The following is a 15,103-nucleotide window of genomic DNA, read 5'->3' as shown; positions in this document are numbered from 1 at the left end:
CTAATCATATTTTCAGTATTGTGATTACCACGACCACGATTGTGTCGTAAATTTATATGACAAATACATATGTGACTGTTTCGTCTTCGTCTATAAAATATAAACAAAGTGTTATGTGATTAATCCAGAGATTAATCTGCGTATGGTATGGTAATAGAAATATATATGTGGTAAATAAAAGTAGATGATACTGTGTGATACTGTCATACGGTTTATATAAGCGAAAGCATCAAACCTCTCGACCTGGATTTAGAGCAATCTAAAGATACTTATGTCAGAGGGAAACAAACAAGATTTTTTCGATACGTAAACGTCTAAATCTGACAGTTGAATAGAACAATTTTAATTCGCATTCCCCAAAAATTCATAAAGAAACATTAAATTTAAATGACAAATAACAATAAGCAATGAACGACGAAGATGAAATAATGTACGACGATTCCGGTAATGAAACTAGCGGAGACGATGTCGACTTTGATATAGAAGTGGACAACACTTCTAGTAAAGAGTTTCCTAGTTATGAGGATGAGTATCAGTATGAGGTTCTTTCTACTGATGACATTGTTATACACATGGTAGAATGTATTAAAGATGTTAATACAGTCGTTCAAATATCGTCTACCACCACTCGAATACTGCTGAACTTTTTCAACTGGGACAAGGAAAAGCTGATGGAGAAATTCTTTGATGGAAATCAAGAAGAGCTCTTTAAAGAAGCCAGAGTCGTTAACCCTTTTAAGAAAGTCAGTGTTGTGAAGCCAAAGATAGTTAACAAGCTTTTAGGTACAGAGGAATGCGAGATATGCTATGTGGTCTATCCTCCAGTGCAAATGACAGGTCTGGAATGCGGGCATAGATTCTGTACACAGTGCTGGAATGAATATTTGACCACGAAAGTTATGGAAGAAGGAGTGGGTCAAAGCATAGCTTGCCCAGCACACAATTGTCCTATATTAGTTGACGATCAGACAGCAATGAACTTTATTAAAGACCCGAGAGTTAAATTAAAATATCAGCATTTAATCACAAACAGTTTTGTGAAGTGCAATAGATTGCTGAGATGGTGTCCAAGTCCTGACTGCAACTATGCTATAAAAGTATGTCGGTATATTTTTTTAGTTATGTTTAGTTAATAATACTGATAATTTTAGGTAAATTATGTAGACACCAAACCAGTAACTTGCCAATGTGGCCACAAATTTTGTTTTAACTGTGGAGAAAATTGGCATGATCCAGTTAAGTGCACCCTGTTGAAGAAATGGCAAAAGAAATGCGATGATGACTCGGAAACCTCCAACTGGATAGCGGCTAATACAAAAGAATGCCCGAAATGTAATGCAACAATTGAGAAAGATGGTGGATGTAACCATATGGTTTGTAAGAACCAGAATTGTAAAGCAGACTTTTGTTGGGTCTGTTTAGGGCCTTGGGAACCACATGGAAGCTCTTGGTTAATATTAACCATTGAATGATATTTAAATTATTTTTTAATAATCTGTATTTTAGGTACAATTGTAATCGTTATGACGAAGATGAAGCAAAAGCGGCAAGGGATGCACAAGAGCAATCCAGGGCAGCACTACAAAGATACTTATTTTATTGTAACCGCTATATGAACCATATGCAATCCCTCAAATTTGAACACAAACTCTATGCAGCCATTAAAGACAAAATGGAAGAAATGCAACAGCACAACATGAGCTGGATCGAAGTACAATTCCTTAAAAAAGCAGTTGATATTTTGTGCCAATGTCGCCAAACATTGATGTATACGTACGTCTTTGCCTATTATTTGAAAAAGACAAATCAGTCTGTGATATTTGAAGAAAACCAAAAAGATTTGGAAAGAGCTACAGAATTATTGAGCGAGTACCTTGAACGTGATATCACACAAGAAAATTTGGTAGATATTAAACAAAAGGTACAAGATAAATATCGCTATTGCGATGGACGCCAAAAAGCGTTGTTAAGACACGTCCACGAAGGATATGAAAAGGATTGGTGGGTTTACAGCGAATAATTTTAGAAAATGTTCCAATTTTCTTTTTTCTTTTAATTTAATTGAATTAATATCTACCAAATTGTAATTTTATTTCTTTTTCTTGAAAATAAATATATTTCCTATTTTTTTTTATTATTATAAGAAATCCTTTAAACATAAAATTACTTTTTCCATTTAAAAATTTAAACAGGCTTATAATCTAACTTGCTTTCAAGTTTCTTGTTATCTGCTACTTTTCTAACTGCCTTCATAAAATCTTCTTGTATAACATATTCCCTTTCAGATCTTATAGCAAATAATCCTGCTTCAGTACACACATTTCTAAAAAAATGACATCATTAAAATGATATTTATTATTTTACTTATTTACCTCAAGTCAGCTCCGTTAAAGTTATCAGAGAGTTTTACAATTGCTTCATAATCAATTTCACCATGTTTAGCTATGGGGCCTGCATGAATTTTTAAAATTTCTAACCTAGCCTGTTCATTAGGCAGAGGAATTTCAATTTTACGATCTAATCTGCCAGGTCTAAGAAGTGCAGGATCTAATGTGTCAGGTCTGTTTGTGGCCATTATCATTTTTACCTAAACCATTAATTCAAAATAAAATAGATGCAAATAATAATAACAAAGCAGAAACTTACTTGTCCAAGTGAATCAAAACCGTCCATCTGATTCAGAAGCTCCATTAACGTACGTTGAATCTCTCTATCAGCAGATGTACCTTCAGAAAAACGTCGACCTCCAATAGCATCAATTTCATCCATAAATATGATACAGGGTTGATGATCTTTAGCATAGTTAAACATTTCTCTAATCAGCCTGGCCGATTCACCAATATACTTATCGACAATAGCACTAGAGACAACTTTCAAGAAATTTGCATCGAGTTGGGAGGCCACCGCCCTGGCAAGTAATGTTTTACCAGTGCCAGGAGGCCCATATAAAAGACAGCCTTTTGGAGGTGTAATACCAACTCTCATAAAAAGTTCTGGATTGAGGAGTGGCAGTTCAATAACTTCTCTTAGTTCACGGATTTGTTCTGATAATCCTCCAATAGCAGAATAGGTCACATCACCTGGATCCTCATGACTCATGTTGTATACTAGAGGATCAACTTCACGAGGAAGATACCTCATAATAGTTAAAGTAGTCATATCTAAGGCTACTCGAGTACCTGCTTTTAATTTGGCCTTGTCCAATTGCCTGCGACAGCCCACGACATAGCGGGGTCCGTTTGTTGCTTTTACAATAACTATAATACAAAAAATGTAAAAAAGTGTAAGTTTCTTTTAAAAACAAAAAAAAAGAAACTTACACTTCTCTTCTGTGAGCTGCTTTAGTACTTCACCGACAATTTGTCCCATACTTTGTAGAGCCTTTAAATCATTTTCTGATTTATCATACTGCTTTGTTAGATCTTTAAGTTGCTCTCGCACTAAAAAAGAAGTTTAAAAACCTCATAACGGAATTCAATTGATTTACCAACTTTCTTTTAAACGGGACTCCACTTCCTTATGCTCCATCAGTTTTTTCCTATAATCTTGTAGAGCTTTTTCACGTTCGGCTTCCATTTTTTTAAATATTAATATTTTTAGTTTTCGTAAAACAGAATTTCATACAAACTGATGACTAGCAAAACACGGGTTGACGTTGACATTTGACATTGTCAAAAAATTGTTTGATTTGGAATTAGATCTGCAATTATCGATAATAATGTAGTCGATAACTGACCGACAACACTAGTAGTATTGGTCACTTTCAAGGTCTTCCTTGAAGGTAGCCAATCACGCAAACAGAATGCATTTCGTAAATCGCAATTCGCAAGTGCATGAACTAGGCTTTAACAATTTCAAGATAAATACATAAATTGGTGGTAGAATTCATATCGACATGATTTTTGGATATAAACTTGAGGTAATGGTGTGGATCCGGTGGCTGACCTTGAAGCCCATATTTGCTGCATTTGATCACAGATACTACGCAAGCGCACAACGTCGACGTTGTCAAGTCGCAGATTATTTTCAAATTATTTTCAGTAGAAAACATATGTTTTTTGAGTGTTCAAATAAAGTAATAATACAAATTCTATGATTAATTTTATAATTTAAGATTTATCTTGATATCAAAAATTTAAGCAACAACGATAATAGAGACTTTGAAGTTAAGGTATTATGATTGTAATCGGAGTTATAAGTAATATTATCTCATTTATTTATATATTTGCATTAGAAGTAAAAATTGTAATATACGGATTTTTTCTTATTGATTTTAAACCTTTTAGAATTATATTTGTATTATCAATATGATGACATTTATTATATCCATGTTGTTTAACTTCTAGTTATTTACAGGCAACAATAGTTTTGATTATATGTATGGAAGTACCTACTACCATAACGAAGACCTAGGATACTTCAAATACCAATTTGATAATTTTTAAAGACATAAATTACAATGATAAAACTTAGTAAAGAGGTAACAGGGTACCTATTCTTACCCAATATGCTTTAATCTATGAGTCTTAAGGGGTGAGCAGTATTCCATCCCGTGATTGATATTCCAGGATAAGATTGAAGGACATAGAGGACATGGAATAAGGAGACCGCGCTCATGCCTGCGTAACATGAATCAGGGATTTGTATGATGCGAAAACATTGTTTGCATTGTTGCACTTACTTACAACAGTTGACCCAACGTACTATAGCATATTATGGGACATGAAGAATAGCATAATACATATCAATGAGATAGAGGTAACATTTTACCTAGTTTATCTATTATACCTACTATTTTACCTAGATTATAATGTTTGTATCATAATTTATTAAAAATATCAAGTTAGTGAATTAATAGTAGTAGTAGTATTAGTAATTGTAGGCATACTGTTTATCGAAGAATGCTGATAGGATTAAAATAAGCTTTATGTTTTATCTTTTACTCTTTAGAACGTAGATGGTTTATGTCGTAGAATACATAACAGTATTTAATATCCTGCAGTTTGATATTATTTTCTTACTTTACTGTAATTTCTTGTTTCCTGTAATTTCAAAATAAAATCTTAATAATATGGTGAAGGTTTTTTTTGAGCGTATTATTTTTTATAATATTTTTATGATATTTTTATGTCAATACTACATATTATGCTTTGTTTTGTGGAAAATAAATTTTAAGGTATCCTTATCCTTTGCTTATCCTTCTATTAGGAAAAATATAGTTTATACAATGTATATTTTTATATTTTAGATATGCTAAGAACATCACATAAATTCGATTTAAGAATAGAAAAATCTTTAGGTAGCAGAAATATTAATGCATGTCTAAGCAAGATTAAATAAGGTAATTATTAACGTTGCTGATTATAAACATGATATGGAACTACAGCATTTAAAAATTTTCAAAAAAAAAGAAGAAACTTTGACACACCCCTTTTAAATTTTTGAATTTTAATAAAGCACTTTTTAAACGATGCTTAATTCTAGAGTTTTATTTCAGTTTAATTTTATTGACGATGAAAATACCGTAGGATGAGGAAAAAAACGGCGTTTAGTTGCCTGGAAATGACGATTGATAACATTCTCCATATAGTATAATTTTACATACAAATAAAATACATACAAAAAATGGCAGCGATCTTCATTTCATAGCCATCGCTGACGCCGTTTTTATTCGATCATACGGTATATGTAGTATAAGGGTAGTATTAAGACATAAAAAATATCATAAAAATATTATAAAAAATAATATGCTCAAAACTCAACCTTCACCATATTGTCAAGATTTTATTTTGACATTACAGGAAACAAGAAATTACGGTAAAGTAAGAAAATAATATCGAACTGCAGGATATTAAATACTGTTATGTATTCTACGACATAAACCATCTACGTTCTAAAGAGCAAAAGATAAAACATAAAGCTTATTTTAATCATATCAGCATTCTTCAATAAACAATATGCCTACAATTATTAATACTACTACTACCAGAGACAACTACTACTATTAATTCCCTAACTTGATATTTTTAAGAAATTGTGACACAAACATAATCAAACTAGGTAAAATGTTACCTCTATCTCATTGACATGTATTGTGCTATAAGACTATGGTAGTATAGTTGTGGTATAGGTACTTCAATACATATAATCAAAGCTATTGTTGCCTGATGTACATAACTAGAAATTTAACAACTTTACGGGTACACCCTAATAGGTTTAAAACCAATAAGAAAAAATCCGTAAATGATAATCTTTAATTCTAATGTAAATATATAAATAAATGGTATTATATATTACCCTTGTGTATTACTTACAACTCAGATTACAATCATAATACCTTAATTTCAAAATGTCCATTATCGTTCTTGCTTTAATTTTTGAAATCATGGTAAATCTGAAATGATAAAATTAATCATAGATTTGTATTATTATTTTACATGAACAATGAAAAAAAATTTTTTGTTTTCTGCTGAAAATAATTCGAAATAACCTGCAATCTGGCAACATCGACGATGTGCGCATGCGTAGTAGCTGTGACTATATGCAGCAAAAATCCCTTTCAAGGTCAGCCACCGGATCCACACCATTACCAAACTTGATCTAATTTGAGATGGAAATATGTCGGAAAATTAAAAAATTGAATTTAAATTATCGATATCGAAAAACCAACTCTTAATTATCTCATATCTGTGGTGTAAAATGGTCTTCTTTATTTAATTTATAGCCTGTAGACTAGTCATATTAAAAATTGAAAAACTGATATTTTAACTAATACAAGTATTGAGGCTAAAAGGAATACAAGTTTGGGTAAAGGTGTGAATCCAGTAGCTGACCTTGAAGCCCATATTTGTTGCATTTGATCATCGATACTACGCAAGCGCACATCGTCGATGTTGCCAAATTGCAGTTTATTTTCGAATTATTTTCAGTTGAAAACAAATGTTTTTTGGAGTGTTATTAATCAATAATAATAATACAAATTCTATAATTAATTTTATAATTTCAGATTTTATCTTGATACCAAGGTTTAAAGTAAGAAAGATAATGGAGATTGTGAAGTTAAGGTTATGATTGTTATCGGAGTTCTAAATAATAATAGGGAGTTTTCGTTGCTTTAAACAAATTCAACGGTACGGTTAACGGATACGTAACCATAACCGCTATTTTGACAGATAAAAAAACAGTTTTCGGACTTTCGGTTCATCGGTTCGGAGCCGACATACGATACGACAACCGAAAACTGACAGCTGAGCACAGCCCGTAGCGTAGTGTTTTGATTTTTGGTTTTGTATTGTTGTTTGATTTGAAAGTGCTTTATATGCCTTTATTGGGTATCGCTATATAGGATGGACAATTTAATTTTATTGGACTCTAGTGATGAATCGGATTTGGAGGATGCTATGCTGTTGGAAGGGTTTGAAAACAACATCGAATATCGAGCAGAACTTTATGGGGAGTTCAACCTAGAAATATTATCTGAATTAGTTGAAGCACTAAGAATTCCCAACGAGTTTAACACAGATAAAATAAATAATCAAAACATAAACAAAATAGAATGAGGTTAGGTTAGATCTGTATTTTTCAATGTTGTGTTTCTACTGCGCTAGTGCGCATGCGTACCGCTATGTTAACGGCTTTGGCTAACGTCCGTAAAATATCGGCAGCTAGCGGTTACGATATACGATAATCGAAATTGAAATGTCAAAGTTGTCAATTAGCGTTAACCGGAATTGCAATTTGTAAGCAACGAAAACTCCCTAATAACCTTGTTTATGTATAGCTTAATAATCTAGAGCAATTAGATTAATTATAGCAACCTAGAGTTTTATTTCTATTTAATTTTATTAAATATAAAAATAAATAATAAGCGTTCACGTATTGTGTAAAATATTAAAATAATAATATAAATAATACCAATACCTATAATATCGGAAAATGATAAAAAAAATGGCGTCAGCGATTTTATATGTAAATTTATATGGGAAATGTCATCGATCGTCATTTCCCAGCTAACTGGACGCCTTTTCTTTCGATCATACATTATATTATATCAACAAAAAAAACGCTGAAAAACATTATTTTCTACTGTAAATAATTCCAAAATAACTTGCAATCTGGCAACATCGACGATGTACGCATGCGCAGTTCCTGTGACTATCTGCAGCAAAAACTCGTTTCAAGGTCAGCCACCGGATCCACACCTTACCTTTACCCTTAGATTAAGCCTTTACCCAAGTATTCTGTAAACTTTGACCCGAGTTTGAATTCTTAGGTATCTAGAGGTCTGTTCCCAGAAGAATCCCTGACTAGTCAGGGCGTTTCTTATTGGTTGAAATGCGTAGAAACCTGACTAACAATCAGGTTTCTACGCATTTTAACCAATTGAGAAACGTGCTGACTAGTCAGGGATTCTTCCACAGATTCTTCTGGGAACAGACCTTAGGACGTACAATGCGAATCAAGGTCAAAATTTTATCGTTATTTGGTATTTTATATATGATGTCATGATGTATATGATGTCATATTATATATAATATAAAATTAAAAATACTCTGTGGATAGTGGATAATAATATGATATATGATAATATAAAGGATAATATGAACAATGAAAACATGATGTTTTATTGGTTATCTGTATTAACTAACTTTATTGATTTATTGTTTAACTAATTTGTAATGTAAATATGATTTAAATTAATACATTGCTTTTAAAATGACTGAATCTAGTGAAAAGTTGGAGATTGATTCTAGGGACAACATACAAGTCGAATTTGCTGATGCATGTACTCTACCAAAACCTTCTGACGAACAAGAAAGTTTCCTCATTGAAAAATCACAAGAAGCACCTGTTTCTACTTCAAACCTTGATGAGGTAAAAGCTGAGGAAAATAATAAAAAATATAACGAAAAAAATGTACGCTATGAAGGCGATATTGCAATATATACGGACTTAGAATCCGGATATGAATATCAATGGGATACAGACAAGAATGAATGGGTGCCTCGTAGTAACGTAACTTACGAATACGAAGACGACACTCACGTTTACACTGATAAAGATGGCACTAAGTTTTTTTGGGACAGAGAGAAGAATGCTTGGTTTCCAAAAGTTGATGATGATTTTATGGCACATTATCAAATGAATTATGGGTTTAATAATCAAACCGACACAGAATCAAAAACTGTAGATTCCAAACTTTTAGATGCCCCTCCACCTACTGAATCAAAAATTAAGGGGGAAAAAAGGAAAGCTTCAGAACCAACTTGGTTTGAGGTAGATGAGAGCCAGAATACTAACGTGTATGTCTCAAATTTACCTTTAGATATTGAAGAACAGGAGTTTATTGATTTGATGCAAAAATGTGGCTTGGTGATGAGAGATCCAGTCACAGGTAAATTCAAGATTAAATTGTATAAAGAAACAAACACCGAAAACTTGAAAGGGGACGCCCTTTGTACTTACATAAAAATAGAATCTGTAGATCTGGCTTTAAGTGTGTTAGATGGTTATAATTATAAGGGACGCAAAATTAAAGTGGAGCGTGCTAAATTTCAGTTAAAAGGTGAATATGATCCGAAATTAAAACCAAAAATGAAGAAAAAGAAAGAAAAATTAAAACTAAAAAAACAACAGGAGAAATTATTCGATTGGAGACCCGAAAAGAAAATAGGTGATAGAGCAAAACATGAGAGAGTAGTGATAATCAAGAATCTTTTTGAACCTTCTCTGTTTGACCAAGATGTTGGTCTCATTTTAGAATTTCAGCAAGATTTGAGAGAGGAAGCTGGCAAAATAGGGGAAGTGAGAAAAGTAGTCATATATGACAGACATCCTGAGGGAGTAGCGCAAATATCAATGGCCCAGCCAGAAGAGGCTGATCAAGTGGTGGTGATGTTAAATGGAAGATGGTTTATGAAAAGGCAACTGACAGCAGAAATATGGGATGGAAAAACTAAGTTTAAAATTGCCGAAACAGATTCGCAAATAAGTCAAAGGCTAGATGGCTGGGATAAATATTTAGAAGGGGATGAAAAAAAAAGTGTAATTATTGTAAAAAAAACATTAAAATAAACAAAAGTATTATATTTTCAGAATTTGTTTTATTTCTTAAATACTCGACCCTATAATTTAAGAAATGTTGGTAAATGAGGTCAGTTATGTTACTTGTTTTTCTTACAAACTTTTTTATAACAGTTTAAAATTAATTGTATCAATCAAAACACCTTCGAATTAAAAAATACATAACATAGGTAACATTGTGCGCGTTCAATAATACAAAAAATGTATAAAAAAATTCACAGATATCGCACCATACGCAAGGATTCTATGTATTGAAAATATCTGACACAATATTTTGAAAAAAAATATTTTTTATAAATAATAATAAATAAATAATAGAGGTACAACTTGGGTACAACTTTAGTAAATGTCATATCTGCAATAATTTAAAAGTTATTTTGATTATAAGAGCAATAAAGAGCGGATGACAAAGACAATATAAGTTTCAAGATTCAAAGGTTTCAAGTCATAACAGTATTCTTATTGTTATGACTTGTTCAACTGTTCAAGTCATACAATATCTATTATTAATACCTGCAATTTATTCACTAATTTATGTTGGTCAATAACATTTTTTGTTTGTTAAATCACTATTAAATGCGTTGGAAGTTGGAAATGTATCAATATAACAAGTTTGTTAAATCAGATGTTAAATGCGTTGGAATTTTTTATATGATTCCTTAAATTTCGGATCCGCAAGAGATAAATAAAAATAATTGAGACATACGAGTACCTATCTGCAAACCTTATTTCTAAATGTATAACAATATTATCTAATATTTCATAAAATAAAATTCGCAAAGATATTTGACTTAGCTTGATTTTCATGCATCCGTTATCCGACGATACGATGATACGATATTAATTTTATTGGTGGAATTTAAAGACTTCGATTGGTTAAAAACGGTTAACCAATCATAGCCTTTAAATTCAACCAATAAAATTAATATCGTATTGTCGGACAACGGATGCATGAAAATCAAGCTTTAGCCGCTTTTATTAACATATCAAATTGAAATAGCACAGAGACTTTTCTGTAATATGTGTTGTATCGTCTTCATGCACCGAATAAAATAACGCGCTTTTTTATTTCGGATTCTTTTATTTCTGTGACTTGTTCTGGTTCTGAAATACAACCGGTTATATCATTTTTAATAATTTCGGACAAGCCCGAAAAATGTTTCCAATTTGTTTTAAACGTTTTTTGAATTTTCATATAAAAGTTTTAAATGCTACGTATAATCCTTGTGTATAATGAATCATATGAAATATCTCGCCTTAACGAAATGTGATATATCTCCTTATGAAATATCCGGAATATCCCCTTAACATCTAAAGCCTACCGAGCCTCCACGACTTCATGCGAAGGCGACCGGAGATTTCGCCTAAGCCCCGCCTTAATACGATACAACTACGACTTATGTCGCGTCGCTACCGCACGATGAGCTAGACAGAGACAGAAGACTAACCTACGTCGTGCATCGACTCTGATAGTAGGCGATGTAGAAATCGCCGAACAAAGGCACTCCAGAAGTGTCTAGTCCTAGCAGTCAACTATTAAGCCTGACCAATCAGGTTGGTTAGCGTGGTTATTTGGAGTGTGTTAATTCATTTGTGTTTGTCAAAAACTCTAACGTGATTGGTCGGGCTTAACAGTTGCCTGCTAGGGCTAGACACAAGTAGGCACTCCAACGGTCAAAATTATTTTGTTATCTCGCAGCTCGCAGCGGCAGCGGCATAGTCAGCGGTCAGCGTGTGCCAGCGGTAGTGAATATGTTAATATACAAGACCACAAATATTGATTTTTGTTGATTATTAAAATTCTTTTATTGACTATTAAAACACACTTCCATGTATTAACAGTATTTTTATGTATTGACAACATTAATAGTAAATAATGTAATGTATTAAATCGCTTAAATTCTGCCAAAATCTATGGGTAGACGCCGCCTACCTTGCCTACCCTGACGAGCCGCCACTGGTTTGCCTATTAAGAATAACTTTACTAGGTGAAAATAATTTTAGGGTTTTAGTTTACAATAATTATCGGAGTTTTTATATTAACTTTCAGTTTGGAAAAGGTATTAATTAATAAATGCATAATTAATTTTATGGATTATTATTATTAATGTTAATGGATAAAAACTTTTCGACCGCGGATTATTTTTTATTCATGTATCCTAACATTCCATCAATTTTTTTATTCCTTAATATTAATATCGTTGCGAAACCAGTCCCGCTTTAATATGACCTAGAAGAGCCTAGAAATTCGAGAACTCAGCGGCTAAGAATACTCCAGCATCGCCCAGAGCGTTCTAGACTCCGTCGCACGCATAGACTTAAAATAAAATATAGACTGAGCATCTCATTCATAAATAGCTGGAACATGCGGTCAGACACTGTATTGTTATTGTTGTGTTATTGTTTTAGGTTATAACGAGTGCGACACGAGCGATAGATAGGTTGTCTCTGTCGTAACGGTCGTTCCCTGACGACTCTGCCGAGAAACACAACACTGTCTTTCGTTTCTCAAGTACACCTGAACTCTCCGTATCATAGCCGGGTAATTTTTTTATTTTAATGAAGCTATAATTAAATTAAAAATATATCGTATTTAAACTTTTTTATATTTTATTAAGATTTAGGACAGGTTTTTTAAATAAAACTTTAGAAAAAACAATTTAGAGTCCAAAAAGGATAAAAAAAATAAAATACACATTATAGAAGAAATTTTATAATCGAAATTAGGTAATTTTTGAAATTAATAATAAATTATAAATTTTAGTCAAACATTTACAACCCCTAATATTAATCAAAACAGAATCTATTCCACAGATATAATAGAATCGGCGACAGGGAGAGAAAAAAAAATATGATTGTTGTAATTTTTTTTCTGGTTAAGTGATGTCTTAATATGTAAATTAGAGAAAACATAAATCTGTTCCATTAAAGCAAGGAAGGTGATAGGAAGTGGATAAAATAAAAACTACATTTATTTAACTCGGTACTGTCTTTATTATACCGGGTGCGTCTCAAAAGTGGCTCAACCCCATAATTTTTTTATATTTTCAAATAAAAAAACAAGATTTAGTATGTTAGTATATGAAATAAATTAGAATTGATTGACGCATTCAATTGTTTTTGGTCACTTCCTGTTTCACCGGAAATGACTATAACTTTTAATTTTTAAACGGCACCCTCGGTATATTTCTACTTTATTCGATAGAAAATGACACTCTAAATAGAATGACATATCATATGTCAACTTTTGACATTTTCGCATATGGTTTAATAGTAATTGTAACACGCGGTTCATAACGACAATTTGACTCGAAATACCAAGTGTGTGGTATCAATATATTCATAAAAAAATGTCTTTTCCAAATATGCTAATGAGTCACCCTTGTTCCATTTGAAAAAATTGACATATGTATGATTAAAAATACGATTTGTACATCTTTTAACCGGCCTAGATAAGACACGAAACCTATTAGACGATCAAAACTATTTTTCCAAGGCTCCTTGATTAAAACTTAGTGGATTGAAAAAAACTGGATTGAAATTTAAAATAGGATATGTTTTAAGCGACAATGTCAAAAGTTGACATATGATATGTCATTCTATTCAGAGTGTCATTTTTATCGAATAAAGTAGCAATATACCGAGGGTGCCTTTAAAAATCAAAAGATGTAATCATTTCGGTGAAACAGGAAGAGACCAAAAACAATTGAATACGTCAATAAATCCTAATTTATGTCATATACCTACTAACATACAAATCTGTTTTTTTATCTGAAAAATAAAAAAGTTATAGGGTTGAGCCACTTTTGAGACGACCCGGTATATTAAAAAATATTGTTTCATAATGTAATATCATTTTAAAATTCTTGTATGTTATTTTAGATTCTGAAGATAATTTTAGAATAAACCGGAATATATTTTTAATAAAAACATTAATTATTAACAGGGTTATAATTATGATTTTGTTACAATGTAAGTAAGTAAATAATGTAATGTAAAAGAAAAAATTCAGATTTTACATTTTACTAAAATATTATCTAAATAAACGCCTTTCTACAACAACGCCACTGACTGCCAATGGGTAAATTGAGAGTTTCCTACCGGTCAAAAGTCGTTTCAAGACTTAAATGGATTATTTAAGTCAAATTTCTTGCAAATTTGGCACTGGCGAACCATATTTTATAGTTTTTGAACAGAAAAAGTCAATAAAATAAACACTTAAGGACTAAAAGCTAAGAAAATGCGTTAATACAGCCGGGGAGATAGCGGCAACAAAGCTTTACCAAAGAGTAGATAAGACAAGAGACGACAGTGAACAAAGAAGTCGAATTTCGCGAGAGAGACGCAGATATATTAAAATTTAAAGGTCCCATCAAGTCCCATTTTGTCTGTTGCCAAGTATATTTCTTTGAAAAATAAACACGATTTTCTGAAAATAAATTAATAATATAAGAAGGATATAAGTACCGTATGTTAATACGGATATGTAAATTTTTAGTTTAGGTTGGTTTAGGTTCTTTTTTCGCAATGTACTGATAATATCAAAGAAACAGAATGGCTAAAGTTGATCGATTTCAAAGATAAACAGATAAAATCTGAAAATCTGACAACGGCGTATTTTATCTAATCTATCCTCGATCTATCCTATGATTTTAGGACGCTAATCACTTTAATCAGCTGTGCTAATCAGGCTTAAACATAAACAAATTTAATTAGTTGTTTTCTGGCATTTTCGCTTTTTTAAAGTGTGTTTTCAGAGTTTTTCGATATATCATCGTTTTGAGAGTTTTTAAGGTTTAATTTTAGTATCGTTTTTGTTGCGTACTAATTTGTAAATATTGTTAAATATGAATACTGAACAGGACACGAGTAGTAGGAAAAGACGAGATGGTGGCAATGTGTGTGCTTATAAAGACTGCAAAAATAGGTCTTATTCTTCGACAAACATAATATTTCACTCTTTTCCAAAGGATCCTGAAAAGTATTTTTATAGAAATATACTATATAATTATGTTATTAA

The 15,103-nt window shown here is 31.8% G+C and overlaps 3 protein-coding genes and 1 long non-coding RNA gene across 5 annotated transcripts; 3 read left to right on the top strand and 1 right to left on the bottom strand.

The window, feature by feature from the left end:
• The first annotated feature begins 25 nt into the window (after positions 1-25).
• On the top strand, positions 26-2,125 carry LOC115877891 (E3 ubiquitin-protein ligase arih1l-like). The gene is made up of 3 exons (XM_030894242.1): positions 26-1,097; positions 1,152-1,450; positions 1,507-2,125. Exons 1-3 carry the CDS (start codon positions 408-410, stop codon positions 2,018-2,020), a joined length of 1,503 nt encoding a protein of 500 aa, XP_030750102.1. The 5' UTR covers positions 26-407; the 3' UTR covers positions 2,021-2,125.
• LOC115877894 (26S proteasome regulatory subunit 10B) lies at positions 2,125-3,674 on the bottom strand. Its single transcript, XM_030894244.1, has 5 exons — positions 3,492-3,674; positions 3,321-3,440; positions 2,647-3,257; positions 2,373-2,587; positions 2,125-2,323 (listed from the first exon to the last, which is right to left on the bottom strand). The coding sequence occupies exons 1-5, from the start codon at positions 3,574-3,576 to the stop codon at positions 2,185-2,187; spliced, it is 1,170 nt and encodes a 389-aa protein (XP_030750104.1). The 5' UTR covers positions 3,577-3,674; the 3' UTR covers positions 2,125-2,184.
• An 86-nt stretch (positions 3,675-3,760) lies between these two features.
• On the top strand, positions 3,761-5,478 carry LOC115877897. Of its 2 annotated transcripts, XR_004049426.1 has the most exons (3): positions 3,761-4,171; positions 4,357-4,758; positions 5,249-5,478. It is a non-coding gene; the product is annotated as an uncharacterized LOC115877897 (long non-coding RNA). The 2 variants fall into 2 exon arrangements; XR_004049425.1 differs by having other exon boundaries at positions 3,761-4,758.
• Positions 5,479-8,607: 3,129 nt separating this feature from the next.
• Positions 8,608-10,090, top strand: LOC115877893 (HIV Tat-specific factor 1-like). The gene has a single exon (XM_030894243.1). It carries the CDS (start codon positions 8,716-8,718, stop codon positions 10,072-10,074), a length of 1,359 nt encoding a protein of 452 aa, XP_030750103.1. The 5' UTR covers positions 8,608-8,715; the 3' UTR covers positions 10,075-10,090.
• Positions 10,091-15,103: the final 5,013 nt, after the last annotated feature.

The sequence above is a fragment of the Sitophilus oryzae genome, unplaced genomic scaffold (assembly GCF_002938485.1).
Source record: "Sitophilus oryzae breed Bouriz unplaced genomic scaffold, Soryzae_2.0 scaffold_1499_pilon_pilon, whole genome shotgun sequence".
Classification (NCBI taxonomy): Eukaryota; Metazoa; Arthropoda; class Insecta; order Coleoptera; family Curculionidae; genus Sitophilus; species Sitophilus oryzae.
Note: the sequence above shows the minus strand (reverse complement) of the source record. Positions and strands in the feature narration are given on the sequence as shown.